Source organism: Strigops habroptila, chromosome 2 (assembly GCF_004027225.2).
Source record: "Strigops habroptila isolate Jane chromosome 2, bStrHab1.2.pri, whole genome shotgun sequence".
NCBI classification, from domain to species: domain Eukaryota; kingdom Metazoa; phylum Chordata; class Aves; order Psittaciformes; family Psittacidae; genus Strigops; species Strigops habroptila.
In genome coordinates, this window is record NC_044278.2 from 31,691,661 (window position 1) to 31,719,567 (window position 27,907).

Consider the following 27,907-nt stretch of genomic DNA (forward strand, 5'->3'; position numbering starts at 1 on the left):
ACAGTGCTTGCTTCAAATGCTGAAGTACTTGTAGGGCTAAAGTTTGGCCTTGCAGCTCCTAGATGAGATAGGCATAGAATAATAGAATAGTTAGGGTTGGAAAGGACTGTAAGATTATCCAGTTCCAAACCCCTGCCATGGGCAGGGACACCACACACTAAACCACGTCACCCGAGACTCCATCCAGTCTGGCCTTGAACACCTCCAGGGATAGAGCATTCACAACACCCATGGGCAACCCATTCCAGTGCTTCACCACGCTCACAGTAAAGAACTTCTTCCTTATATCTAACCTAAACTTCCCCTGTTTAAGTTTAAACCCATTACCCCTTGTCCTGTCGCTACAGTCCCTAATGAAGAGTCCCTCCCCAGCATCCTTGTAGGCCCCCTTCAGATACTGGAAGGCTGCTCCGAGGTCTCCACACAGCTTCTCTTCTCCAGGCTGAAGAGCTCCAACTTTCTCAGCCTGTTTTCATACGAGAGGTGCTCTAGCCCCTGATCATCCTTGTGGCCCTCCTCTGGACTTGTTCCAACAGCTCCATGTCCTTCGTATATTGAGGACACCAGAACTGTACACAATACTCCAAGTGGGGTCTCACAAGGGCAGAGTAGAGGGGCAGGATCACCTCCTTTGACCTGCTGGTCACGCTTCCTTTGATGCAGCCCAGGATACGGTTGGTTTCTGGGCTGCAAGTGCACACTGAAGCCGGCTCATGTTCAGTTTCTCATCAACCAACAACCCCAAGTCCTTCTCCGCAGGGCTGCTCTGAATCTCTTCTCTGCCCAACCTGTAGCTGTGCCTGGGATTGCCCCGACCCAGGTGTAGGACCTCGTGCTTGCCTTGGTTGAACTTCATGAGGTTGGCATCGGCCCACCTCTCAAGCATGTCAAGGTCCCTCTGGATGGCATCCCTTCCCTCCAGCGTATTAACCAAACCACATAACTTAGTGTCGTCAGCAAACTTGTTGAGGGTGCACTCGATCCCCCTGTCCATGTCACTGACAAAGATATTGGAAAGAATCAGTCCCAACACCAACTCCTGAGGGACACCACTCGTTACTGGTCTCCAACTGGACATTGAGACATTGACCGCTACTCTTTGCATGCGGCCATCCAGCCAGTTCTTTATCCACTGAGTGCTCCATCCATCAAATTGATGTCTCCCCAGTTTAGAGAGAAGGATGTCATGCAGGACAGCGTCAAACGCTTTTCGCAAGTCCAGGTAGATGACATCAACTGCTTTGCCCCATCCATCAGTTCTATAGCCCCACCATAGAAGGCCACCAAATTGGTCAGACAGGATTTTCCCTTAGTGAAGCCATGTCGGCTGTCACCAACCACGTCGTTGTTTTTCATGTGCCTTAGCATGCTTTCGAGGAGAACCTGCTCCAAGATTTTGCCAGGCACAGAAATGAGACTGACTGGTCTGTAGTTCCCTGGGTCTTCCATTTTACCCTTCTTGAAAATGAGGGTTATATTTCCCTTTTTCCAGTCATCAGAAACTTCACCTCACTGCCATCATTTTTCAGATATGAGGGACAATGGCTTAGCAACTTCCTCCATCAGCTCCTTCAAGACCCACAGATGGATTTCATCAGGTCCCATAGACTTGTGCACATTCGAATTGTTAAGATGATCTCGAACCTGATCCTCTCCTGCGTTGGGCCTAAGGTCTTCATTCTCACATGAAGTGAGAATGCAGTCCCTGCATCTGCCTTCCAAGACTTGGGTGGTGTGATCAGAGCATTTGCCGGTGAAGACTGAGGCAAAGAAGTCATTGAGAACCTCATCCTTCTCCAAATCCAGGGTAGCCAGCTCTCCTGTTAGCTTCCAGAGAGGGCCCACATTATCCCTAGTCTGTCTTTTGTCTGCTACATACCTATAGAAACCCTTCCTGTTATCTTTCACATCCCTTGCCATATTTAACTCTAACTGGGCCTTAGCTTTCCTGTCCTGGTCCCTAGCTTCACAGACAACGTCCCTGTACTCTTCCCAGGCTGCCTATCCTCGCTTCCGCCTTTTATAAGCTTCTTTTTTCCCTTCTAAGTTTCCTCAGCAGCTCCTTATCTATCCATGGAGGTCTCCTAATGCATTTCCTTCTAGTTGGGACGCAACACTCCTGAGCTTGTAGCAGGTGATCCTTGAATATCAACCAGCAGCCTTGAGCCCCTCTGCCCTCCAGGGCTTTATCCCATGGAACCTTACTAAGCAGGTTCCTGAAGAGGCCAAAGTCTGCTCTCTTGAAGGCCAGGGCACCGACCTTGCTGCATGCCCTTCTCGCTCTCCTGAGGATCTCAAACTCAACCATCTCATGATCTCTACAGCCAAGGCTGCCCTGGAGTGTCACATTTCCAGCCAGCCCCTCCCTGTTGGTGTGCACGAGGTCAAGTATGACACCTCTCCTTGTTGGCTCCTCTGTTACTTGCAAGACAAAGTTGTCCTCCACACAATCGATGAACCTCCTGGATTGCTTGTGCCAGGCTGTACCGTCCCTCCAACAGATATCAGGATGGTTGAAGTCCCCCATAAGGACAAGAGCCTGCGAGCGTGAGGCTGCTCCTATCTGTCTGTTGAGCGCTTCATCCACAGAGTCCTCCTGATCAGGCAGTCTGTAACAGATCCTCACAGTAATGTTCTCCATCGCTGTTCTCCCTTTGACCCTGACCCACAAGCTCTCTGTTGACTGATCACCTGTCCCCAGACAGAGTTCCATACTCTCCAGCCTATCACTGACATAATTAGCTACCCCCCCTCCCAGCGTGCCTGGCCTGTCTTTCCTAAAGAGCCTATAACCTTCCATTCCAACACTCCAGTCACAGGAGCCATCCCACCATGTTTCTGTGATGCCAATGATATCATATCCCTGGGGCCGTGTACACATCTCTAATTCCTCTTGTTTATTCCCCATACTACAGGCGTTTGCATAGAAGCATCTGAGCCGAGCTCCAAAGAAGCCGACTCATTGGCTGGAGCAGCTGAAATAGCTCTGCATCGCTCCAAGCATTTATTACATGACTGGGAGTGTTGGGATGGATTGATGTCCCCCTCCCCCAACACATCTAGTTTAAAGCTGCCTTGACCAGCCTGGCAAGTCTCTGTCCAAAGCAGCTCTTCCCCTTGTCAGACCAGCTCCAGAAGCCTCCAGTAGACCTGGCCTCCCTAATCGAGTCCCATGTTCTAAATAACCAAACTTCTGACTATGGCACCACCGTTCTAACCATTTATTAACCTGCCAAATCCACCTGGCCTTTTCAAGGTCCTCCCCTTTAACTCGGAGGATCGATGAAAAAACCACCTGAGCCCCAGAGCCCCTAACCACTTCTCCCAGGGTTCTGTAGTCCTTCTAAATGTTCTCCAGGCTACTGCTATCTATGTCACTAGCACCCACAGGGACCACAAGAAGTGGGTCATAGTCAGCGGGACTTACTAGAGCAGGCAGCCTCTCAGCAACATCCCTGACCCGAGCCCGTGGCAGGCAACACACCTCCCTCTAGCCTGGGTCAGGCCAACAGATGGGTGCCTCTGTGCCCTCCAAAGTAGTCACCACTACTATAACCCGCCGCTTTTCCCTGGAGACACCAGGAGTGATCCTCTTTACTGGTGTATCAGCTGGTTGTTCATTTGGTGTGGTGGGCATTTCCTTGTTAGTCCCCTGCAGAGCTGCGAAGCGGTTCTGGTTGGGGACGTCAGATTTTGGAGGAAGCCCCTTGCTTTTAATTGTCCTCTTCCTCCTGTTTTTGTTGTTATTTTGTTACTAGCTCCCAGTTTCCTGCATTAACGCCCTCCTCCTTTTCTGTGTGCGCTAGGGTGGACGCTTGTGGCCCCTGCACAGTTCGAGCCCAGCTCGAGCCCAGAGCAAGCAGTCCAGCTCCCTCTCAGCTTCCCTGACATCTTTCAGCTACTGACAGCGTCCCGCAGCTCAGCCCCTGCTGCAGGAGAACCTCCACCAGGGCGCACCGAGCGCAGCCCTGCCCATTGCGCACCCTCGCCCCAGGAGACCAGCGCAGGCACTTTGTGCACCCCGAGCTCCGCGCCGCAGCCTCCCCTCCCCTCGGCTCTGTCCGGTGCCGCCGCTGCCACCGCCGGGGCAACCGGAGCAGAGCTCCCGGAGCGGGCCCTGCCCTGAGCCGAGCGCTCCCCGCTCCGCCCGCGCTGCCGGCGCCACCTGCCGCGCCCCGCGCTGGTCCCGCGCTCCCCGGGGCGGGTTCTCCCCGCTCGGGCGGTGCCTCCCTCCCGGCGCCGCCCCCGGTGAGTCCCTGCGCGCGGCAGCGGAGCTGCGGCTGCGGGGCAGGGCCCGGCGGGGGCTCGGGGCGCCCTCGGGGGCTCCCGGCGCTCAGAGTTGGGTCTCCGGGACGCGGCGTTTCCCCTCGCTCCGGGGCTGAAGGCTCCTCCCTGGAGCCGCTCACGTCGGGAAATGAGTGTAGAGATGTACAAAATGGGAAGTTCTTTAAACGTTGCTTATGAGTAGTAGTCCTTTAGTAGAGCAGTATAGTGAGTATTACATCTTCAAAGAAAAAGGATAGGTTATAAGCTTGGTGCCTGCATCCTGGGTCTATACAGAACCGGCACCAAAGGGAATGAGAGCCATGACTAAACTTTAGGTGGCACAGAAGCTGTGTATAACGTACTTCATTTGTATGTAGTATGTTCTTCCTGGTCCAACTGGAACATCATTGTGTAATGTGGGAAGTATTCAAGCACAGGAGTTAAGCTGTACTGGGTTTACACTGAGCTTTCACTCATACTTAATTATGCCTAGCATTAAAGAACAGGGACAGAGAGAAACATGTGGCTCAGGGAAAGCTAAATGTCAGATGTGATGAGTAGGAAAAAGGAGAGTGGTACATATTTAGGAGGATATGTACATTGTCAGGCCTGTACTGACTTCAGGCAGGATTATCTTAGGTATCTGTACACCACACTCGCAGATCTGGGAACAGAGTAGGAGGCTTCCTGCTGAGCCTCATTTGTTAAATGGAAATATCACTGCTTCCAGGGAGGAAAGAAAGAAGCTGGAGTGGTGGGAGAGGAGGAAGTAATGCAAAATAGCAATGCTCTGGCTGTTGAGTAGCGGTGTTGAATATCAGCTTCAAAAAGTTTGGGGGCTACTGGAGTAGTGGATCCAACTTGACATACTTGCATTAGTTCTGCTTGTAATAGAAATTTATTTTAGGAAAAAAAATCTTTTTAAAGAAGGAATTCTGTTTTTCCTCTTTCCTAACCAGATAAAAAAGAAACAGCAAGAAGTAGTGGGCTTTTTAGAAGCCAACAAGATTGATTTTCAGCAAATGGACATAGCAGGTGATGAAGACAACAGGAAATGGATGAGAGAGAATGTGCCAGGTGAAAAAAAGCCTCAAAATGGAATTCCCCTCCCTCCACAGATCTTCAATGAGGAGCGGTACTGTGGGGTAAGAAGCTGTTTGGAAATTTAAATACCTTCAGAAAGTCTTCTTTCACAGAAAGTGGCTCTTTTCCATTAGTAGGACGCATCAAACAAACTCCTTAAGACAATTTGAGATTCACTTTGAAAGAATATTTGAAAGAATTGAAATTTGAAATAATTGAAAGAATAATTATTAGAAAGCAATTTTTAGGCACAGAAAAGCAATGAAATAAAACACTATTCCTTTTGAAGAGAAAAATACGCATGGAGGGAAAACTGACTAGAGAAACTCTGCTGAACAGAGTGTATGGAGACCCAGAGCCTCTGCAGGGGGCAGAGCTCACTGCAAGGCATGGTGTTTGCTGTCTGTGAGGAGCTCTGTATTTTTGTCTCACATTCTCCTACCTCCTGCTGTATAGCTTACTCACGGTTGTCCTACTGTTGGCTCTCTGCCTGAACTCTCACTTCAGCTTCTGAAGACCAAAGGCATTACTGTCTAAGTGAGGCTATGGCTTCTTCATACAGTATCTCAGGATAACCAAATGTGGACTATGAGGACAGCTCAGCTGCACTTCAAGTAGTAAGCTCCATAATCTGGTTTGACAATACCGAGCTACTCAAGACTAGTGGGGTTTATAGCAAGGCTGATCTGCTACCTCTAGCTTTAAGTTAATTTTTTGCTTCTTGAACTTTAAGTTGATTTTGCATGGTGAGTGTTGATATTTTGTTTGTTTGACACAGACTCGTCTGGGCTGCTAGGAAGTCAAGTAGATGTCTGAGACACCAGGGGCCGTGAACAGGAACCTTTCTTTTCCATTATATTATACAAATAAATAGGAACTATAGTTGGCTGGAATAGTTCTAGTATGTTTGAGTTATTGCAATTATACTGCTTATTTAACATCCAACTCTTCATAACAGAAATTGTAATGCTCATCACATGCTTTTGTATTTTCATAAATACTTGTAACAGGTTACTTCTCTTGAGAGAGTTTGTTCAAAGCAGTGATAGATGGTACTATACCAACATGAATATTATGATCGTGAATCAAGAGAGATATCTGAGACAGTTTTTTTCTCATAGTCTGGATGGAAATACACAGCCTGGAGAGTACTCTGATATGATTGCTGAAATGAACTTGCAAAGCACTCTGAAACGCAGATCACATAGTGAGCCCAGTTTTAAGTTACTCCATAAATCCAGTGTGAACTACTGCAAAGGTTGTTTTGAGAGAGAAGGGATTTACATGCCACTGAGTTTTCAGAATTAACTTCAGTGCTCTCAGAGCAAAAGTTGCTAGTATGAATAATGTAGTGCAACTGTTTCCTCATTTTCTCATAGGAATCATAAAAGAGAACTTGGTAGGTCAGAGTTCATGTGCATTTTAATATCCAATCTACACCAATAAAAAATATAATTTGATACATCTTACTGTGGATTTTGCAGCAGCCAGTGTTGCAATAAATATTTCTGATATGCCCTGGAGATGTTACATAGTGAGTTAAAGAGTAATTGCCTTACAAGTGTTGCAGCTGGTCAGTCTTGCCAGTAAATTATAAATACACAGTTTTTATTCCATCTATGAAGCTAGTTCAGGAAGCCAAATAATCTACATGTTGAAATCATTTTAAGTGTAAGAAAGAGTCCTTTGCAAAGACACCTCCATGTGGAAAGGGGTCCAGAAAGCAGTTGCAGCTATTGATTTAAAAACTAAATTAAATTTACAATTAGTCTAGAAGTCTCCAGAATTCCCATGTACACAGCTTTCAAAGCTCATAGCTAATGATCCCAGTGAGTAATTAACAAAGATCAATTTATAGCATCGTTATTTCCAAATAAATAAGGTAAGGAGATCCATATCAGTACATGAGCCTCATCCTTCTCCTCAGGGAAAAGTGCCTTAAGGGAACTGCACAGAGTGTGAAGTGGGATTATGTGGGCCGGTTGAGAACATGGCCGGGGGCTGGCAGACTTGTGCAAAATTCCTCAAACTGACACCATGTCTTCTGTAACATGTCTACAGTATAAAGCTGGGATTTGCTTTCTGCTTATCTGCATAACTTGTGCATGGCCAACAGACCCATCATTCTGAAATCTAGAACTGTTTTATGCTGTTGAAGGTTTAAATTATATGTTTTAACTCTTCCCCTATGCCCCGCATCCTTTGTCCTCGGCCACTTTATTAAAAATAGGGCTGAGAATTGCAAAGATCTGAGTCAGGGACGCCAGTCCAGTACCCTGAATTCAGAAGGTCCCTTTAAAATATGTTGCTCTTGTTAATTACAGTCTTGTGGCATCTAGAAACCTTTTAATTTGTAGCCTGGGTATATGCAGCCAGTTTATGCCAAAATCTTTAGCTTAAACAGCTCTAGTCCAATGTAGTCCATAGTTCTCCTTCCTACTGATGTTTTTTGTTTCCTCATTCCCAGGTAGCCCTCTGTTTTCAGGTCAAACTTACGACATTTCATTTCTGCTTATTCTCCTTTCAGAGACCACTCTTCTCCCTCTCTTCCCCTCCTGTCAGTTGTCCTGTATGTTTGGTTCCCATTCACACATGTGCATGCTGGCCTGGGACCATTGGCCTCAGGAGATGAAAATTCAAGATAAAAGATTTCCTTCCTCACCCTGTGTCGTGGTTTGAGCCCAGCCGGTAACTCAGAACCACACAGCCGCTCGCTCACACCCCCCCCCTTCTTCCTCCCCCCGCTCCCGGAGGGATGAGGAGGAGAATCGGAAGAATGTAACTCCCACGGGTTGAGATAAGAGCAGTCCCGCAACTAAGGTATAACACAAAACCACTACTGCTACCACCAATGATAATAACGATTAGTGAAATAACAAGGGGAGAGGATACAATTGCTCACCACCTGCCGACCGATACCGAGCCCGACCCGAGCAGTGATCTCGGCCTTCCGGGGTAACTCCCCCCGGTTTATATACTGGGCATGACGTGCTGTGGTATGGAATACCCCTTTGGCTAGTTTGGGTCAGGTGTCCTGTCTCTGCTTCCTCCCGGCTTCCCCTCCTCCCTGGCAAAGCATGAGACTGAGAAAGTCCTTGGTTGGAATAAACATTACTTAGCAACAACTGAAAACATCGGTGTTATCAGTGTTGTTCCCAGGCTGAAAGTTAAAAAACACAGCACTGCACCAGCTACTAAGAAGGAGAAAAATGACTGCTATAGCTGAACCCAGGACACCCTGAGAAAGAGGAATTAGGAGAAAGACATGACAACCTTCAAATATTTTAAGGACTGCGGAAAAAGGAGTTAGTTATTGGTCCGAATTCAGTATTGACCCCGCTTTGAGCAGGAGGTTGAACTAGATGGTCTCCTGAAGTCTGTTCCCACCTGAGAATTATCCCGTGGCTCTGGGATTTTGTAAAATATGCTCTGCTCCACCCTTATGGGCAGTGAGACAAGATGTAATGAACAAAAAGTGCAGCAAAGAAAGTTTAAGTCAGACATCGGAAAAAGTGATACTTCCTTTTCATGCTGACATATGATCCATGACTGATATCATAATATAATGAGCAATAATGAGTCCTGTTTCTAACCTGCTTTTCTGCTGATAACATGAAAGTATCTGCATCTTTTGGCTGACTCTGAAGAGCTGCTTGACCTAATTTGTACTTAAAATGAAGGTTTCTTACAGATTTATGGAAATACACCAACTGTGAGCAGCTTTTCCTTGAGCTCAGAGAAGCATAAGACTGCCGTCTTATAAAATATCTTCAATCTTATTTTTCTTTCACATCTTTGGTATTGCCACTTGAAACAGATTAGAAATGGATTCATTTTGTATGCTTGGCTATAGTATAAATTTCAAGTATCTATTCTAAGCCATCATTGTTGGCAATTATGTTCTGATTTGATTTTTTTCTTAAGCTGCTTTTTTCTCATGTCTAGACAGACGTCTGCATCTGTGTCACTTTCTAAATATATTGAGCACTCTGTTGTTCTTGTCTTTGTTTTTGCTTAACAAAAAATCCTAGAAAACTAGGAAAGAAATGGAATGGTTTTCTCTGCAAGCTGTAATCTCTGCTTTTCTCTGTAAACTGCAATCTACAGAATATAAAATACCCATGTACATACTTTTTGAAAGAATCTCTGAATTATTAGGTAAGACTTGTGCTTGATATAACTGCTAAAGTAAAACATATGAAAATCATAGGGACCTCTGGAGGTCTGTGGTCCAGCCTGCTGCTTAAAGCAGGGATAGCTTTAAAGTTAGCTTATGTCGCTGGCGGCTTTGCCCATCTGAGTTTCAAAAAGCTCTAAGGATGGCTTTTCCATGCCCTCTCTGTGTTCTATGACCTGGTGCCATACCGCGTTATGTGGGGAAGAACTGTCCACTGGTGCCCAATTTTGCTGTTCTGCTGTCTGTCATTTCCACAGTGGTTATACAAAAGATGGTAGTGTAGAGTGTATGTGTGCATATGCACTCATATCACAAAGAAAAACTCATGGAGTGTTTTTTTCTTTTAGATACATTCCATTATATTTTTCAAAGACTAGTTCCAAAGACAAATGACACCACTATCCTCTGCCTACACCGTTCGTGTCTTCTTATAAAGATACAGTATTATTGCTTACCTGAAATAAGTTGTTACTGCTCATTTTTCTTACTGCCTTCTTGGTAACAGTTATCTTTGGTCATTCAGTGAACGGAAAGGTGAACAAGTCACCATTAGAAAAGTAAGAGTGCAAATATACAATACAAACCTATTCCATGATCACTGTAGTCATGCTTTTACCCCATGCTAAATACATATCAGTTTGCTCCTCAGTGTACTAAGCAAGGTAAGTGACCTTCCATTTACTGCAAGATACCACATTTACTGTGGGATGTCATTGCACACTACCAGTTGCCAAGGAGTATCTGGTACGATGGAAGGTTGTATCCTCTTCTGATAAGGGGTTCATCTGGTCATTCATGTATCTTGCATATGCCCTTGGGTCTGGTTATCTACAGGGCTGTGTGTCTGGAGATTTTTAGTACATTTGCCATCTGCTGCTTTTCCTCAGGGGATGCACTAACAAAATATATAAAATATCAAGTTCACTTCGTGGCGCTTCCTTGTTATAGTCTTTGGTTCCCAGCTATTGACGTATTGTGCCATAGTTTGCTTAGGCTCTTTTGTGAGTATTTGGTATGCAGGAGGAAACAAGTTTCCTGTGTTTGTATGGCCTCGCAAAAGCCCATGTCAAATTTCAGCCCTTTGAATTGCATAAAATCCTCGTGTTTTTGTTTGCTGTATTGCTCCTAAGTTTATGGGTTAGACTTGAGACACTGGCTTTCTTAAATACTTAGGGCAGACCTGGGTTATGTAAGAAGAACCCCACAGCAACATGAAAACAACAAAGAGATGATTTGAGAAATGGGTGGCCTGGAGCAGCAGGTATTCTGCCTGGTCAGGGCAAAATGTGCTCTGGGCCTTCTCCCAGACCAGGCAGTTCCCACTGCCTGTAGCCAGGTGTGTGTGAAAGCCAATCTGTCCCTTAGATAAATCAGTGAAATGGCCTGTCATGTATCCTGTCTGTTAAGCTATGTTACCTCTTCCAAACTGGACTGAAATGTCATGGCTTCCAGTCTTGTTGACATTACACTGACTTCTAAACCATCACTCCAGCCTTTCCCTAGGATTACCCAGTCAGTAATTTATTTTCTGGAAATACTAAAACAGTCCAGTAAGACAACTTAGGTCCTAACCCAGCTTTACAAATAAGTCTCGAGGATGAAACAGCACCTTATTATTTACAAGCTTCTATTTTTGGAGTTATTTTGGATGAGTGGAATGATGATCAATGGAGGAGGTCAAGGCAGTAGTCTAGGACTCAGCAGACATGTCCTCTGTCCTACACAGAGCTGCTGTGTGATTGTGGGCCAGTAATTTATGACCAGAGTTTCTGCTGAGATCTTAAGTACATGTTGATTTTTACCTGTGTAAGATCATAGAATCATAGAATGGTTTGGGTTGGAAGGGACCTTAAAGGTCATTCAATTCCAACCCCCCTGCCACGGGCAGGCACTAGATGAGGTTGCTCAAAGCCCTGCCCAACCTGGCCTTGAACATTTCAGGGATGGCACATTAACAAGTTCTCTGGGCAGCCTGTTCCAATCCATCTGTCCACCACCTTCAGAGTGAAGAATTTTTTCCTAATATCTAATCTAAGTCTATCCTCTTTCAGCTTGAAGCCATTCCCTCTTGTCTTGTCACTACATGTCCTTGTAAAAAGTTCCTCTCCAGACTTTTTGTTGGCCCTTTTTGCACTGGAAGGCTGCTATGAGGTCTTCCCAGAGCCTTCTCTTCTCGAGGCTGAGCAAGCCCAAGTCTCTCAGCCTGTCTCCATAGCAGAGATGCTCCAGACCTCTGATCATCTTCATGGTCTCCTCTGGACTTGCTCCAATGGCTCCACATCCCTGTTGTGTTGGGGGCACCAGAGCTGGATGCAGTACTGCAGGTGGGGTCTCATGAGAGCAGAGTACAGGGGGAGGCCCACCTTCCTTGACCTGCTGGTCACACATGTGATGTGAATCATGAACTTATCAGTAATAAACTCGTGATAGCAGAGCTTTCTTAATTAATAGGGAAGTTGTACAGGTGAATACTGTAAAGACCATGCAAGTTCTAGGTGGTAGGATAGAAGCCATCCCTCAAGTTTTTTCAGTTATATTAATATATATCATGTATTCAGTTATATATTTCAGTTATATGCAGTTATAATATTCAGTTATATTTAATATATCTCATATATCTCACATATATATGAAGAGAAAATAGAGCATTTAATGTTAGTTAACTTCAGTTCACATGTGGACAAGACATTTTGGTTGGTACGTATATGTCAGAAGGAACAACACAATCCTTTGCTAGGTTTGTCTGAAAAGTAACTGCATTTTCTAACCAGAGTGCCTTTCTTTAAAATAAACAGTTTCCTCATTATTGTTATCATTGTGCTATTATGTTGACAGTTGCCTTTTATATGCCATAAAGCGGTCCAGGCTCTTGAGGGCTTATTTTGTGTTCTTTCTCCCTGCAAGTTTTATTTTAACATTTAAATGGTAATAGCTTTGCTTTGGTGTGTACAGCTGAGGCACATTAAAATGAAATGCTTAATTTTATCTGATTCTGACATAGATGTGATATAATTAAAGTCTAAATCTCTGGAGAGATTTACCCATTGTTCATTTTGCCAGCCAGTGTGAAACTCCCTTTGTCTGAGTTTTCTTCCTGGGGCTTAGATAATGCAGGTGCTTGTACAAATGCATAGTCATTCTCATCAATATAAGAAAGATTTGCCTGGGCTAGTCTCTTCCTCCTGTGCTTTTTGTTTGATTTTTGTTACCAATACTCTGTTGTTTTTTCATTCCTTTTTTAGGATTTTGAATCCTTTTTCTCTGCTAAAGAAGAAAATATTATTTATTCATTCCTGGGTCTTGCTCCTCCTCCAGGCACAAAGGTATGAACTGCTGTCCTTCCATGGGGGACATTTATTTAATTTCAATAAAAGATGAAGATAGGCAGTGACTCAGCATGTCAAGTAAGGGGCAGTGACAAGCATTACATTAGATGCTGGTCCAGCAAAATGTTCTTAAGGGATAAAAAAGAAGTGGTTGATTCAGTAAATACTAGAAAATACTTCTCTCTTCCCTTATTTCACTGCAGGCTTGTTACCATGCCTCCAGCTGATGACTTTTTTTTTTTTTTTTGGTAGTTGTTGTTTATACAAAGCAGTATTTTATCATGTTTAGCTTTTATATTATGCAGAATTTCCTAATGCAATTTATAGGTTTAATTAATTACAAGACACCTTCACTTCCCCCCAACTGCATCAAGCCTTGAGCAAACAAGGTTCATGTTGGCTGGGGTGCAGACCCATGCCACCCTCTATGTGTACACGCAGACTGGCACTATGGGGTGTGCTCCGTCTGCCTTGAGGAGATAAAGTCTATTTCTAATTAGAAGTTTGATAACTGAGAGCATTACAGCTCTCTTATCCCAGATCATGTTAGGTCATAATGAAATGTTGCCATCCTTAACATTCAACAAAAGAAATGAATCAAGAGCATGATGAGCCAGAGTGATAGGAGAACTCTGCTGCATTGTGGTGACCTGGCTGAAGAACTGCCCGGGAGCATGAGATCTGCTTTCTGGTCCAACTCTGCTGCCAGCTGTGTAGCAACTCTGAGGGAAACACTGTTGTACATGTCTCTGGTTTTCCTCTTCTGTGAAAGCAGAGAGAAAAAGGAGGCTTTACTAAGTACTTTGAGAGCTACAGATGAAGAGCTACCCAGGGGAGAGCCACAGTTGCTATAAATGTCTTTGACACGGAGTCTCTGTGCGATAAAGACCAAGCGATTTAAACTTTCTGCTTTAGCTATGCTATCTCCCACCAAGGGAAATAAAAATTACTTGCCTACCTCACAAGGGTCTGTGAGAATTCATTTAATTAACATCCACAAAGCCATGAAAGGCTTAAAGAACTGCAGGTATTATGTATTATAATCATTATAAAAGATACGTGGAAAACCAATGAGAGAAAGAAAATTGCACTTTTCTGTCTTCCCACTTCACATATTATCTGCTTTTTCCTGCATGGTTCTGTTAGATAGCATGTCTGTGAAGCCAAGTAACAGAAGAGAATTCATTAATTTCCAGCTGTCAACAAAGGCTATTGCAGTTTCTGCTTGTGACAACTTTGTAAATGTTGAAAAGAATATGTTCTGTACATTCTGCTGGGCAGATTAGTGTTAGTGCTATTAGTAGCAAGCAAGTATTGTTTATGCCTATTAACTGCTGCATTGGTGGAGATGGTGATTGTTTCAGTCCAGAAAGTGGAAATAAGTGAGAGTGTTTTTAAAGAATCCATGTAAAGACTGGAAGTATATTTACATTGTCTCCCTTTTAGAATCTGTTCCTGAATTTGAAAGAGACATATACAAGTGTTTTAGCATTTATTGCAGGGGTTAATTTCTCAGCATCTTCACTACATGACAGTCTAGCTGTGCTTTGTCATACAAATAACCTTGTTGCACTGCTTCTGCTTTGCTTTCATTAGGCTGTCAATACAACCTTAGCATGAATTACAGTGGATGGCTTGTGACATTGATTTCCAGCAGCATGAAACTGCAACAATAAGTAAAGTGTGGAAGAGATGGTGATGATTACACATATGACAGGATTTCCTACTAATTCCTTCTTAAATAATTGCTTTTTTTGTTTTTGTTTTTGGGTTTTTTTTTGTTTTTTTTTTTTTTTTGAATATGGTGATAATTTGTAAAAGAAACAAACTACAAAGCATGGAAATGCCACGAAACAGTCAGTAACCATTTGCTTTCTAGGGATTTTTACATCACTGAGACATTACAAAGATTAATATGAAGCTGATACATGTTTTATAGATTTGCCTCAGAAGGTGTCTTTTCCATCCATCTTTTGCCTCACATTGCATCAGCGGTAGAGAAGCTCTTTACTGACCATGATTCTGTTTTATAGCACAGTCCGCTAGGATCCTAATCTAGGACTGTTTTGAGACTATTTTCTAGAGCAAGCAGAGGAACTTTTTGCTACTCCCTCAACAAATTGTATCTTCCCAACAAAATCCTATAGCTAAATCCATTGCCACATCAGCCTGCTGAGTGCAGAATACGTGTTTCAGTTCTGCATATTCTCATTTTTGTAGCCCTGAACTCTGGGTTAGATGGCTACAATTTTTCACCAGACCTACTTGTCCATCATTTACATTGAACTGTTACTAGTAGGTATTGGAGTTCTGATGGTGCCAGCGCCTACTGTGCAAGCTGATCTGTGCTTACAGGGTGAGTCTGGTATGTCCAGAAGTCCAGAAAGCCTGTAGCTTGTAGCAAGATCACCTAAGTTTGCAATTGCTCTGTGAACTGGTGAAGCTCATTTGCTTGAGCTGAAGGTCTGTTTTCAAATCTTGTATATACTTAAATCCTTAATCTCAGTATTATTGCTCTTAATATCCATAATCTTGACAACCCAAAATCCATAGATACTTGAGCTTTAGTCTTTTAGTTGAAGAAGACTTCTACTAAGACTGCTTTGAATTACAAATCTACAGTATGTGCCTTTTATTTAAAGAGAAAATTATCTGTCACCCAATCTTCATAAATGGTACTTCCTTTTAAATTAGTTAAAAATTAAATTTTCTGTTTCTATGGAGAGCTAGCATAATGGTGATATTCCAAGCATCACAGTTCTCCATATAATTAACAAGACCTCTGTATATGTGTGTGTGTGTGTTCTGGCTGATAACATGCTGCTTCTAGAGTTTAGTTCTTTCAGCTACAACTTTTTTTGCCTTATGTTCTGAGTAGGTGTATGATTCATCTGAGATAGTTTTACACAATAGGTTCATTTTAATTAGAATGCCATCTTCAATCTTTATGTATTTTATGTATATCTCCCAAAAATATTGAGTACATAGATTTTAAAATAACATGTTAATATACATGCTGAAAATAAATATATAACCAATTTAGTTTTCATTAACACTATCCTTTTCATTTTAGAAACTGCTACAAAGAACGTATCTGCAAGGAAGTTATCACTTGCTTGAGAAAACAATGTATTAACAGAGTGTTGCACAAGAGAATGTCAATATATGCTGCGTTACTACATATTTTATTCTTCAAATATTTTGTTAGCTTGTGGGGGAAAAGTACAAGATAAATTAAGCCAAACAAATGTCTCTGTAGATCTGTTTTTGATAACAATGATATTAACAATCAATCACAATTTTTAATAACAATGCCACCAGTATCAGGGTGCAGTGAGTCCACGGTTTTATGTGTACTTGAAATGAGACAATATTGCCAGAAGAAGTAGTCTTTTCTCCTTCCTCCTTCTGGCTCCTTCTGCTTACTTGCAGCTGCTCGTTCCTCTTCTCAAGCATCCCCCGTGTGCTGGCAAAAACATTCATGCAGCTGTGTAACAGTGCACAAACTGTGTGAGAGAGAAATGTTTTTCTTTTTAAAGCTTTAATCTTGATCAGCCTTCTGTTCCATTTCACCATGCAGCCTGGAAAGGCTTTTGCTGCCAGGAGGGCAGGGGCAGTGCAGCACCGGGAAGGACTGCAGGGAGAGCAAGGCTTGCTGCTGATAGTTTTTTTTGCTGCTGTTTTTCTCTGCAGAGAAGAGGGGGAACTTAAGAGCTTATGTGCCTAGTCTCTTTTCATTGCAAGCTCCTTAGATATAAAACATATTTTCCATGATTCCAGAACAAATTGCCGAAAGGGCACCAAATCTTACACAGTGAAGTTTCAGGAAAAGGGTAAAACTACAGAATTATTTTGTCCATCTTGACTTTGTCTTGATAACCTGCTTACAAATGTTCCTAACCTCTCTTCTATAATTTTTGTCCCCATCCAGCAGAGCATCCCAGCCGGAGGGCATGTCTTGTATTGCACACCACATCATGGGACAAAGATCCCTTAATCAGCACTCCCCCAAGCCTGCTCTGGGGCTAAAAGCCAGATAGCTGTGCTTATGTCATGCTTCTGCAGGCTAAGTACACTGGCTGAAGAAACCATATATGGATGAGGACAATGGAGAAGGACTTGTGAAGCTTAAAGGACAGGAGGTCATGACTGGGGGCTTTTGTTTAACTGTAGAGGCAAATGAAAATGTGGAAAAGCATGAAAAACCCAAAACAACCGGGTAGATGAGTTGTAAGGGCTTGGTCACAAGGATGAGAAAGGAGCTGGTTGTCTATCGGGGCATGCTGCTCTGCCCAAAGCATGTAGAGTTTAGGATGACACAGGACAGGACCTTTCCTGAGCCCATTTCTCTGTTGCTGGAGGCAACCATGGCCGACAACATCTCTCAGAAGTGGTAAAATTGCCTTTTAACAAATTGGGTCCTTTGCCTCTGCTTCTCTGCTAGGAAAGCTCTTCCAAAATTTCATACTGCTGCTGATTAGAATTTTTATTTACAGCCGGTCTGTACCTCAGTGCTCTTCCTTATCCTACCACTCCCCGATGTTTACTCTGATCTATTTTTAGGGAGCCATCATATCCCCTCAGAGCATTACTTTCAATAGATTAAAGTAATGAATCTTTTTTTGTCACCCTTTCATAAGACAGGCTCTCCACTTCCTCAAATATTCCCAAAGCCCCACTCTGCACCTGTTCCAGTCTGAATGTCTCTTTCTTGAGCCTGAGTAACTGAAACAGTACAGAGCGATCCAGAGGAGGTTTCGCCTTGGCCTCATACAATGACATTAATATTTGCTTTCAGCTCCACCAGCTATACCTCACTTCATACACGTGAGGATGACATTTATTACCTCTTTCACTATTGCATCATATTCATGGCTCAGTTATTCTCTGATTATGTATTTAACATCCATCTTTTTCTTCTTTGATGATTATCAGCTAACAAGCTCCCAAAGTACAGGAGAAACATCTGTTTCTAAGCTCTGTCCCAGAACTACCTGTCCCAAAGACTGTGCCTTTGCACTTCATGTTATTAAATTTAATCCTGTTTTTCTTGTTCCAGTTGAGGCCATACAGGTCTCCTTTTATCTGACACAGCTTGTGATTCAGTGTGACCTTTCACAGCTACTTAGCTGAAAGTACCACAGGACTTAAAGAGCCTTCTAGGAGGTGCTTGTTCGTGGTGCTGGAATAAATAGATTTGGTAGATTGGTGTGTGCACTGAGGAACAGTTTTCCTGGTGATTTTAAATGAGAAAGTTAAGAGGCTATATATGAAATCCTTCATTACTTCTGATTTTCTGTAGCTTCTTGATGAAGTTTAATTGGAATCCATGCTGGAGAAAAGGCTTTTTTTTTTTTCCCTGAATCTAGAATGTGCCATCAGGGTGAGCATCAGTTTCTATTAGACTTTCCACAGAAAAAGTGAGAGAATCTGCTATGCTCTGAAGAGGACGAAGTGCTTGAATTCATGTTTTCCCTACACACACACCATGTTTCTACCAACAGATCAGCATGCCAACAAGTGTTCCTTTCGCAGGAAAATGTCCAAAAGGGTATATTTTCATTCGAGTGCTGAAGTAAAATTAAAAAAGCACCTCTCAAAACTGTGAAGTCAAGTTATAGAAATTGTTGGTTATATGCCACAAAACTAACAATGTCGTCTTTGCTGCCAGGAGACTGAAAAGTCTGATGCCACGGATGGAACGGAGGCACACACAGAAGACAAGGCAGATGAAGGGGCTCATGAAGAGGCTCAGTCTGCTCAGTCTGAATCAGAAGATCAGCAGGTAATTTTTCCTTTTTCCCTTCGTGATATGACGGTTTTACCTGTGCTAAGCATAAACCCACAGGCCCTCTTATTGTGCCTCAGGATGGAAAGACTGATTGCAGAGCGATTCTGCTTTTCTTTTGGATGCATTTTCTTTGACATCATGGTGATATGAAACCTGGATAAAACTCCAGGGAACTTTGCTCTGAATCTTGAGTAACAGTGCTTGTCTTTATTGAAATTTCCTTTTACTGATTGTTACGATAAGTTTTTGGTTTTTAATGCTCATTTTGAACCAGACTCTAGTTATGGAGAATAATTTAGGGCTAGACATCTGAGCCCTGTCTCTGTAGAAAAAATTGCTGCTATCAATGGCCAGCGTCTGCAGGGCTCATAAATCTAGTTGTTAATGTTTGTTGTCATGTACCAGTATTGACTGCTGTTGCAGCAAGCCACATTTGACAGTGTCTTCCCCAGGCCAGGCAGAAACCCCTGGGCAGAGCAGAAATTGAGACTGTTGTTATCCTTTCTGCTGCATCATGGTCTGATGTTACAGTCACATGAGCAGATCTCAAGCTGCAGTGCTCAAAGTTCTTGGAAGAGGCCATCTGAGTTCCTTCAATTCCCTAGGATAACATCCTGCTGTTAGCTAACATCAGTAAAGTCCTTGCGGTTGAAAGTAGATGGATCCTGCAAAAAGAGACCATTCTGTTGTGCGCCGATATTTTCCTCAGGGAGGTGTTCATATTACTGGCCAGGTTCTAGACCCAGTAGAGACTAAGGAGAAATGGATCCTGTGTCTGGAGATAGGGATCAGGCTCCTTCATTTCTCCGGCTGCTCTGATAGTTTGGCATTTAAGGATGGGTTTATTTTGATGTTGCAGTGTCAAGTGACTCTCATCCCAAAGAGGCAGGCCTACTGTTGGATCAAGCACTTAGACTTGCAGGGTTTTTTGTGGTTTGAAGATCAGACGGTTCCAATGGAATATCTGTCACAAATGCATCATGTCTTTCACTAAAGAGGAAAACAAATGCGTTTTCATTGTTTCGTTGTTTTCCATCTAGCTGCAATGTTTCTCCAGAGGAAGCACCTCTCTGTGTTTTCCCCATTACCCTTTTTAACAATGATTGTAGTCATTGATAGGCTGGAAAAGCACCCTTTTACATGGCCTTATGCAAGTCTCAGGTGCTGAGAAGTCCCATTTAAAATTTCAGAATGGCAATGAGGAGAGACAGTCCTCAGTGGGAACTGAAATTTCTCATTAAATTATATCCAAACACTTTTCATGTCTCAGAATTTCACCTGGTACATGAGTGCCATCAAATATCATTTTCCTTGGCTCTTAAGAGAAGTCCAGCATAAAACTGCAGTGCATCCCCTGGATGGCTTAGGTTACCTTGCCATTCTGGCTGGCAGTCTACTCTAATATTTTTCAAATGAGAACAGAATGCTGGAACATGTCTGCAAATGTGTCACGCAGCTGTGTATGAGAGGTTTGGTAATGACATAATGCAATACCAGTCCTGTACAGCAAGCACCTTGCTCCATTTCTCACAGGATGGATTGGAGCTGTAAGCGGAAAATATGTTCTCCTTTAGTTTTGCAGGGAGGGGAGTGGCAGAGGAGTGAGCACAAGGCAAGATAGTGTGTTTGAACAGATAGTTCTGTGGTTATGAGCGTATAAAATATGGTTAGTTTTACAAACCCTCCCCTTTCACCTGCACAGTCTTGGCAGCTTTGAAATGGTCTTACATAAGGATGAGTAAGAGTCTTCCTGAAATCATCCAACTCTGATATCCACCTTCAACATGCCAGGTGTATATTAGCTCATAGGGGAAGTAAAAAAGCACTGTTTGGGAAGTAAAAAAGCACTATTCCTGTTCCCGTCTCATTTTTATAAAGGGTACTCCCCACTGCAAGCAGCAATGTGCTAATGGCTCCTGCCGGGGATGCACAAACCCCATTTTTCACCCTGTTCCACCACCCACTTCCCGTGTCACCTAGGACAAATCACTTTGGTGATGTGGCATCTGTCTGCCTTGCCACAGTTTATCCCAATTGTCACTTCTGTTGGGATGGCATGAATCATTCTGTAGAAATTCTGGTATTCTCATTCACAACAAACAGCACACAGAGAATGAATAACTGAGGCAGCTCCAGTGAGACGAATTCCGCTTTATGTTTCTGTATCTGATTTTACCCTTACAAAAGAAAGCTAGAATAACATTTTGTTACCTGGCCAGGCTTTTATGAAGTTAAATACATTTAAAGACTGCCAGATTGCCATTGGAGTATCTCCACTGGGTGTTAGGTCCTAAAGGATACATGTAGTATCAACACAGTGTTTCCAGCATTCCCCTTTCTTCCTCTAATTCTGCAGCCCAGCACATCTTGTTTGACTGCTTTCCACACTGAATAGGTGTTTTCTGTGTGCTCTCCCCACCCATGTGTTTTTTTTCCGTCTAGCTTAGTAAGACCTGATCTCTGTATACCAAGTTCTGAAAGGGTGACCTTTTATCAGTGGCCCACCTTGTTTTGCAGCTGAACAGTTGCATGTTTTGAACAGTAGTCAAGTCCCTTTTGGAGTGTCAACTTGCTCTTTTCACAGACCCTCAAACCAAAATGCCATAACTTAAGCATCACAGTTTTATGTTCTACTTCTGAATTAATATACCAGTGGTAATCCAGTATTTGCATTTTGGCCATGTTTAGCCCTCAGTCTCATACCAGCTTAAAAATTACTCTCTCATACGGGGTGTAGCCCAGCTGGCTTTTCTCCAGTGACTCTGCAGGAGAAACGCCAGTGCTATGGAAAAATTCTAGAAGAGTCTGGGCGAGATAAAGATATCTCAGTCTTTGCCAGTGAGCATATGACAGGTAACAAAATAAACTGTGACTGTCTCAGTGTGGAGCTGCATGAAGGCTCTTGGACTTCAGAAGGCTCCTTAATGCCTCAGTAGCAAGGATGGCATCTGATGGTCAATACGGGTACTTGTGGAGGCTGCAGCCATCCCCTACTGCTTCTGTTGCCCTTGCTGGGAGATGCAAGAATCTGGAAGCTCCAGCTTTTTGTCTCAGGCTGGTGTAATCCTGAGGAAACTGATGAGAGACCCCAACCCTCTGAAAAACAAAACTCTTCAGTCAACAGCTGCCTCCTGAAAATGGTGGGTATAAGTGGCAGTGCGAAATGTTGTTCTTCATTCACCTCACATTAGGCTGCCTAGGCTTCAGCAGCTGCAGCCCCTCATTCAAACAAGCACCCAGGAAACCTCGGAGCAGATGTTGAAATAGAAAGTCTCTTACACAGATGCAATAGTAAGTAACAGGACCAGCTTTCAGCCTGGGTCACCAAGGGACAGCTGCACTAGGATTTCTTTAGATTATGAAATTTTTTTCGCCTTAAACCTGTTGCATACTTTCCTTCCCTAATCGCTTCATCAGGCTCATCCTTGACTTCTTCCTAATCTTTTTTTCCATTCCTAAGCACAACCCTCTGATGGAGAAGGTTGAGGAACCATTTTGTTGGGATATAGTGTCCCTTTTTCCTGCTTAGTCTGTCCCTTTGTTTTTGAACTTTTTGAGGAAAAGACTGTGACCTTCTTTGCAGATGGAAAAGCAAGGGCTCTGCTGGTCACTAGATATGATGGTAATAATTTTTCTTTCTTTTACTATCTGATTTTAACTTCAGATTTTAGCTTGGGGGTTAGAGTATTCTTAAGTGGTATCAGTTTGCAGTACAGATTAGGCTCATTTCAGGGCAGAATTATTTTAGAAACATGTTCAAAAATCATATTATAATGCAAGTCTGTATCCTGTCTCAGCAATTCCCCAGGCCACATATAAACCCTGGCACTGCAGCTCACTTGCTTATCTTAATTCATTCTATGCAAACTCATATCAACCACTCATGCCTTCTGAATGGTACTGTTCCATTCTGCCCTTTCTCTTTGGGATTTTGTGTAAGATTAGCTTTTCTCTCCAATAACCAGCTTGGTATCTAACATGAAATTCTATTCACTGTACATTTATATAATTTTTCTCTTGTATCTCTCTTCTCTTCATGACTTTTGCTTGATCTACAGTCTAAAACTATCTTGTATTATTTCTTATTCCCCAGTACTGCTGAGCCAAGGCATCTGTTCCAGCCTACAACAGTTAACAGAATTGCAAGGCAGATTCTGAGCGATGATGTATAACATAGATAAGACTCTGCATAATTCTGATCTAATTTTCATTTTCAAGACCACCCAATTAAAAAAAAAAAAAAAAAAGAAAAAAAGCCACAACAAACACCAAACCACCAAACCCCACCTGAAAAAGCAAACAAAACCCTGGCTCCAATGCTTTGCTCATCAATGAAGCAGATTTAATTGGAAGTAACTGAGAAAAAGGGAGCTGTATTTAATGATTTTATAGCCCTTTTTCAAAGTAAAAGCTTAGGATAAATGTGCATTGTGAGTTAATCTGAAGGACATTATCTCAAAATAAATCCACTGAATTCCACATCATGTTCCTAAATCCAGTGTTTCATTTCTGCTGTTTCACCTGTATGACCTCTGATGTTCTTTCTTTGATCTATCTTTTAAAAATGTTCTTTTGTCTCTCTTATGTAGGAAAGCAAGGAAGAACATGCAACAACAGGGGTATAGTATATTTTGCCTTCATCTTTTGTTTGCATGCATTTAATTCCTTTTCAGTCTCATTGCTTCACTCAAAAGTTAGTAAATTCTCATTCATGAAGCTAAAAATACTAGTGTTATATTCAGCTAGAGATAATTATTGGTCATATCATAGTCTTATTGTTTGGGAACAAAGACAGGCCTCTAATCATTAAAAAATGCAAATGGAAGAGAAATTGTCTTTCACAGATTCTTCAATAAAACGCGCCAAGGATTTCCAAGACAACTATATCTTTGACAATTGCTAACTGACACCATGCTGATTGCATTTTCAGTGTTGTGTGAAAGAGCCATTCTGATAATTTAGGCAGTTCTGCCTGTAAAGGAAATATTTTCCTTGCCAGAATTTACAAGACCCAGGTGCAAATTCTTACACAGTTTTCTCCTTTGCCCAGCATTACAAGTTTATGCCTTGAATATTTCTTCAGGGTTCCTAGGAAAACTAATGATTACTTTAGGCTATTTTCCACTACAGACCAGCAATTAGTAAGAGAACACATTCACATCTTCCCACTTCCAAACTGCAATATGTGCATATATACATGTGAACACATACACATGCCCGCCGTCAGAGTTATACACTGTGGACCCAGCAGCTGGATTGCACCTCCATGGGCTAAGTGTGGGGGCTCCTGGTGAAGCTGGCGAGGGCTGTTGAGGCTGCTTAGTGCACCCTGGCACCACTAGCTAATGCTTCAAGCAAGCAAAATACCCATTTTTTTTCTGTAAGAGGTAATAGACTTGAATTTTGAACTGAAGTTGTTAATATCTGAAAGATGTTGCTTGTCTGTGGGTTTGCCTGGCCCTGGTTCAAAGACTGCTAATGGAAGGCCCCTTTCCTGAGGGACAGTGCTGAAAGAGGCAATATTCCTTTGGCACAAGAATTCCTAATCCAACTGACCTGTGTGGATGTTCATATTACCTTCCCGGTTTTGCAGGGATGATCCCTTAAAAAAATCATGTGCAATGATTTTTCTCTGAAAAACGATTCAAACCAAGAATCTGATTACAACAGGTCCATTCCCCAGCGCATATTTAAACAGGATTTTACTTCAACAACTCAGATGTAGCTCTTCTACAGACAGTATGTGTCTGAGAGGAAAACCAAAGGGCTGTGCTATTCATACTACCTGCAGTCCTGACTGAATGCTGATTATATATTCTTTGATTGATTGATTATGCCAGGAAAAAACTACCATAATTTTTGTAGTCTAGGTAGTGTATGAAGTTATGGCACTTTGAGATAAAGCTTGTTTATACACACAGAAGGAGTGCCTTTGAACAAGAATTTGCTGGAAGAGAAGGATCAGAGAAGCTTACAATGCAATTTTCAGGTTTTTTCAGAGTAGGACTACACTGCAAAGCTTCATTTACTAGCTCTTAAAAGACAATAAGCACAGATTGTTGTCTGTCTTACATAAATGCTAGCTTTCAGATAACTGTTCATTTGGTTGACGGAAGCAAAGAGCTATTGCCTTTAAATTGTGCCATTTCTTCTATATAAAAGAGATAAATAAAAACTTTTGAAACAGAAACAAGGCTGTATTATCTGACTGAATGATTTTTTGATTATTCAGGAGCCTAGTTGACGTGCCATAAATCTTGACTTGTTTACTTCTCCAAGAAAGTGTATAATTAAAAATACTAAACTTTTTGTCATATTTACATATATTTCATATCCTCATTTTGATCTTGAACATTTTTTTACAGCTTAACCATGTACCATGTTCTAACCTCTCTAAGAAGGTTCTTATATTCCAGCACTTGCCTATTAACTCCAGAAAGCTAGAGCCCTGGCATGACAAGATTAAAAGCTCTATACATTACTTCTTCATTCTATTTTTCTTTTTTAAGATCAAATAGTATTGCATTTACTAGAAACAGAATAGTTGTAAAAGCAGAGCTCTGCATTTCAAGACTGTTTATTTTTTCTTCAATTCCTACATAACTACAGCTATTTTCTATAAAAAAGGAGGAAGAAGAAAAGCAGGAAGAGGGAGAAGAAAAGCAGGAAGAGGGAGAAGAAAAGGAAGAGGGAGAAGAAAAGGAAGAGGTGGAGGAGCAAGAAGAGTCTTAGTACACTTCCCTGTGACACATTCTTTCTTGAACAGGTTTTCAGGTAACTATTAAGATACCCAGCACAGTCGCTAAATGTTCTTAAAGTAACACACTCTTGAAAAATTTGTACATATTGTTGTTATATGCAATGACAAGAATGGAAGGAATGTGCCAAAACCAAAAAAGGTTTACATTTGAAACATAACAGTTAGTAAGAACTATTGCCTTTATTGAGTTCATTAATCTTCCCATTTCTCTGGCATCAATGAATCTGACTTTCCTGCACAGCTGTCTCTGTCATCCCTAATATCCACCATATTTTGAAGGCCCTTCCATCCATTCCCCATCGCTCTTACAATGTTCATTTCCCTGCCAGGCTTCTAATAGCTGCTTTGGGCATATTCCTTATTATCTTCCTACAGTACCCACTAGCTCTCTGCTGTGTCCCCTAAGTATGAGCAATGCAGAGAGCAGCTCTCTGCATGGGCCAGGGCTCTCCTGGCATGGGCCAGGGAACTGATCATCCCCCTGTACTCGGCACTGGTGAGGCCGCATCTCAAATATTGGGTTCAGTTCTGGGCCCCTCACTGCAAGAAAGACATTGAGATGCTGGAGCAGGTCTAGAAAAGGGCAACAAAGCTGGTGAAGGGTCTGGAGCACAACTCTAATGAGGAACAGCTGAGGCAACTGGGGTTGTTTAGTCTGGAGAAAAGAAGGCTCGGGGGGGACTTTGTCGCTCTCTATAACTGCCTGAAAGGAGGACAGAGAGAAGAGTTGGCTGTTCTCTTTTCCCAAATAACAAGCGGTAGGACAAGAGGAAATGGCCTCAAGTTGCATTAGGGGAGGTTTAGCTTGGGTATTAGGAAAAATTTATTCATGAGAGGGTGATCAGGCGTTGGAACAGGCTGCCAAGGGAAGTGGTGGAATCACTGTCCCTGGAAGTGTTCACAAACTGTGCAGATGAGGTCCTCAGTGATATGGTGTAGTGGTGGTCTTGGCAGTCCTGGGGTAATGGTTGGACTTGATGATCTAAAAGGTCTTTCCCAACCTAGTTGTTTCTATGATTCTATGCAAGGTGTATACTGCTTGAGTAGTCAGTACATAAGCACAAAGTGCTCAACTGATGGGCCAGATGTACAGTTAACTGTTAGACACATTACAGCTTCTCTTTCATCTGGAATAAGAATTTGTACCTCTTCTCTCTCACTCAGCTACTGATTTCACTGAAACTTTTAGGAGCTTCATGTCTCAAATCAACCCCTCTCAAATTTAGTTGAAATGTTACAAAAAAAAAAAATTATTGGGAAGGAAGAGGAGACTGACCTCTCTGTATATGACACACTATAAAATTACTTCAATTGCTTTAGGAACTAGGCCAAATGTGACTTTCAAACCTCAAAACAGGAAGCACATGGGAGGCAGAATTTGTGCCTATACAGATGTATGAGCAACCTTGCTCAAGTTCCATCAGCACATGGTTTCAAATTTAATTTTCAGGTTTTCTTCTTTCACCTATTGTCTCTTCTCCTCTGCACAGAAACAACAATCTGACAGTCACTTACTAGGGAAAAGCTGTTAACTTACAAGAAAGTTGGAATTTCCAACATATATTCCCTTGGGTGGCAGGACTCCCTTCTGACTACAGACACATAGTGTTATATGCTCTTTCTAGAACTAGTGGGGTTCCAGCTAACCCTGCCTCTGGTAGTTGCCATAGGTTTCATCAACTGCATGCTGATGTGTAGACCCAATGCCTTAACAGGACAGAAAATCTGCCACTTCTTTCACTCTGCCTCTCTGAAATCTGTGTTCCTCTGTTGCATAGGAGTTAGTTCATCCCAATGTTGTCCAGTGTTCAGACATGTAAAATCACAGGAGTGTTAAATTCTAATCTGATTTTCCTTATTTTTGTTCAGGAAGCATAAGCTGGAGTAGCCCTGTCAAAGAAAATAAAATTGATCTCTCAAGCAATCATCACTACCTTTCATGCCTGTAGGCTTATGAACATATAAATACATAACAGAACAAGATACCACTCTGTACTACGTTTTGCCTATATATATATATTTGATATTCCAATTGCTTGTTAGAATGGGTCTTCGTATATCTGACTGATGATATTTCAGTTGATTGTTATATGTTGGAATAGTACTGTCTATGTCACATTTTAGATTGTAAGCTCCTCAGGGCAGGAACCATGTCTTTCTCCATGTTTGTGTATTGCCAAACACATTGCTGCCACTTAGCAGATAACTGCGCTCACACAAGTGAAGTATTTAGAGAAAAAGAAATTCAGTGCTGAAAACTGCAGAGGTTTCCTGTGTGCAAGCTATGTGAGTCACTTCACCCTCAGGTGGCTTTTGAAAATGATTGAGATTTCCATTGTACAGCAGTTTAAATAAATGCATTTTCTGTCTTATCTCTTCTTTGTCTTCAAAAGCATTAATTCAACCCTAGATCTATAAAGTTTTCTCCATCTCCATCGTTTCCATCATTACAAAGGCTGTGCAAAGTCCTTTTCCTTGTCTTATGTTCCTGCTGATGTTTCTGT

At 42.4% G+C, this 27,907-nt stretch overlaps 1 protein-coding gene across 2 annotated transcripts; it reads left to right on the plus strand.

Annotated features, from left to right (window-relative positions):
* The first annotated feature begins 4,315 nt into the window (after nucleotides 1–4,315).
* Nucleotides 4,316–27,777, plus strand: LOC115604428 (SH3 domain-binding glutamic acid-rich protein-like). Of its 2 annotated transcripts, none has more exons than XM_030477542.1 (7): nucleotides 4,316–4,438; nucleotides 5,226–5,411; nucleotides 12,769–12,849; nucleotides 18,524–18,637; nucleotides 23,233–23,262; nucleotides 25,271–25,417; nucleotides 27,273–27,777. In XM_030477542.1, exons 1-6 carry the CDS (start codon nucleotides 4,415–4,417, stop codon nucleotides 25,373–25,375), a joined length of 540 nt encoding a protein of 179 aa, XP_030333402.1. In that variant the 5' UTR covers nucleotides 4,316–4,414; the 3' UTR covers nucleotides 25,376–25,417; nucleotides 27,273–27,777. The 2 variants fall into 2 exon arrangements, with proteins under 2 accessions (XP_030333402.1, XP_030333403.1); XM_030477543.1 differs by having other exon boundaries at nucleotides 4,401–4,420.
* The last annotated feature ends 130 nt before the right edge of the window (nucleotides 27,778–27,907 follow it).

Coding starts and splice junctions, on each gene's coding strand:
- LOC115604428 (XM_030477542.1), top strand. CDS start 4,415: ATGAGTGTAGAGATGTACAAAATG. Junction 5,412..12,768: donor ATGAGGAGCGGTACTGTGGG/GTAAGAAGCTGT, acceptor TTCCTTTTTTAG/GATTTTGAATCCTTTTTCTC. Junction 23,263..25,270: donor AAGAACATGCAACAACAGGG/GTATAGTATATT, acceptor TCTATAAAAAAG/GAGGAAGAAGAAAAGCAGGA.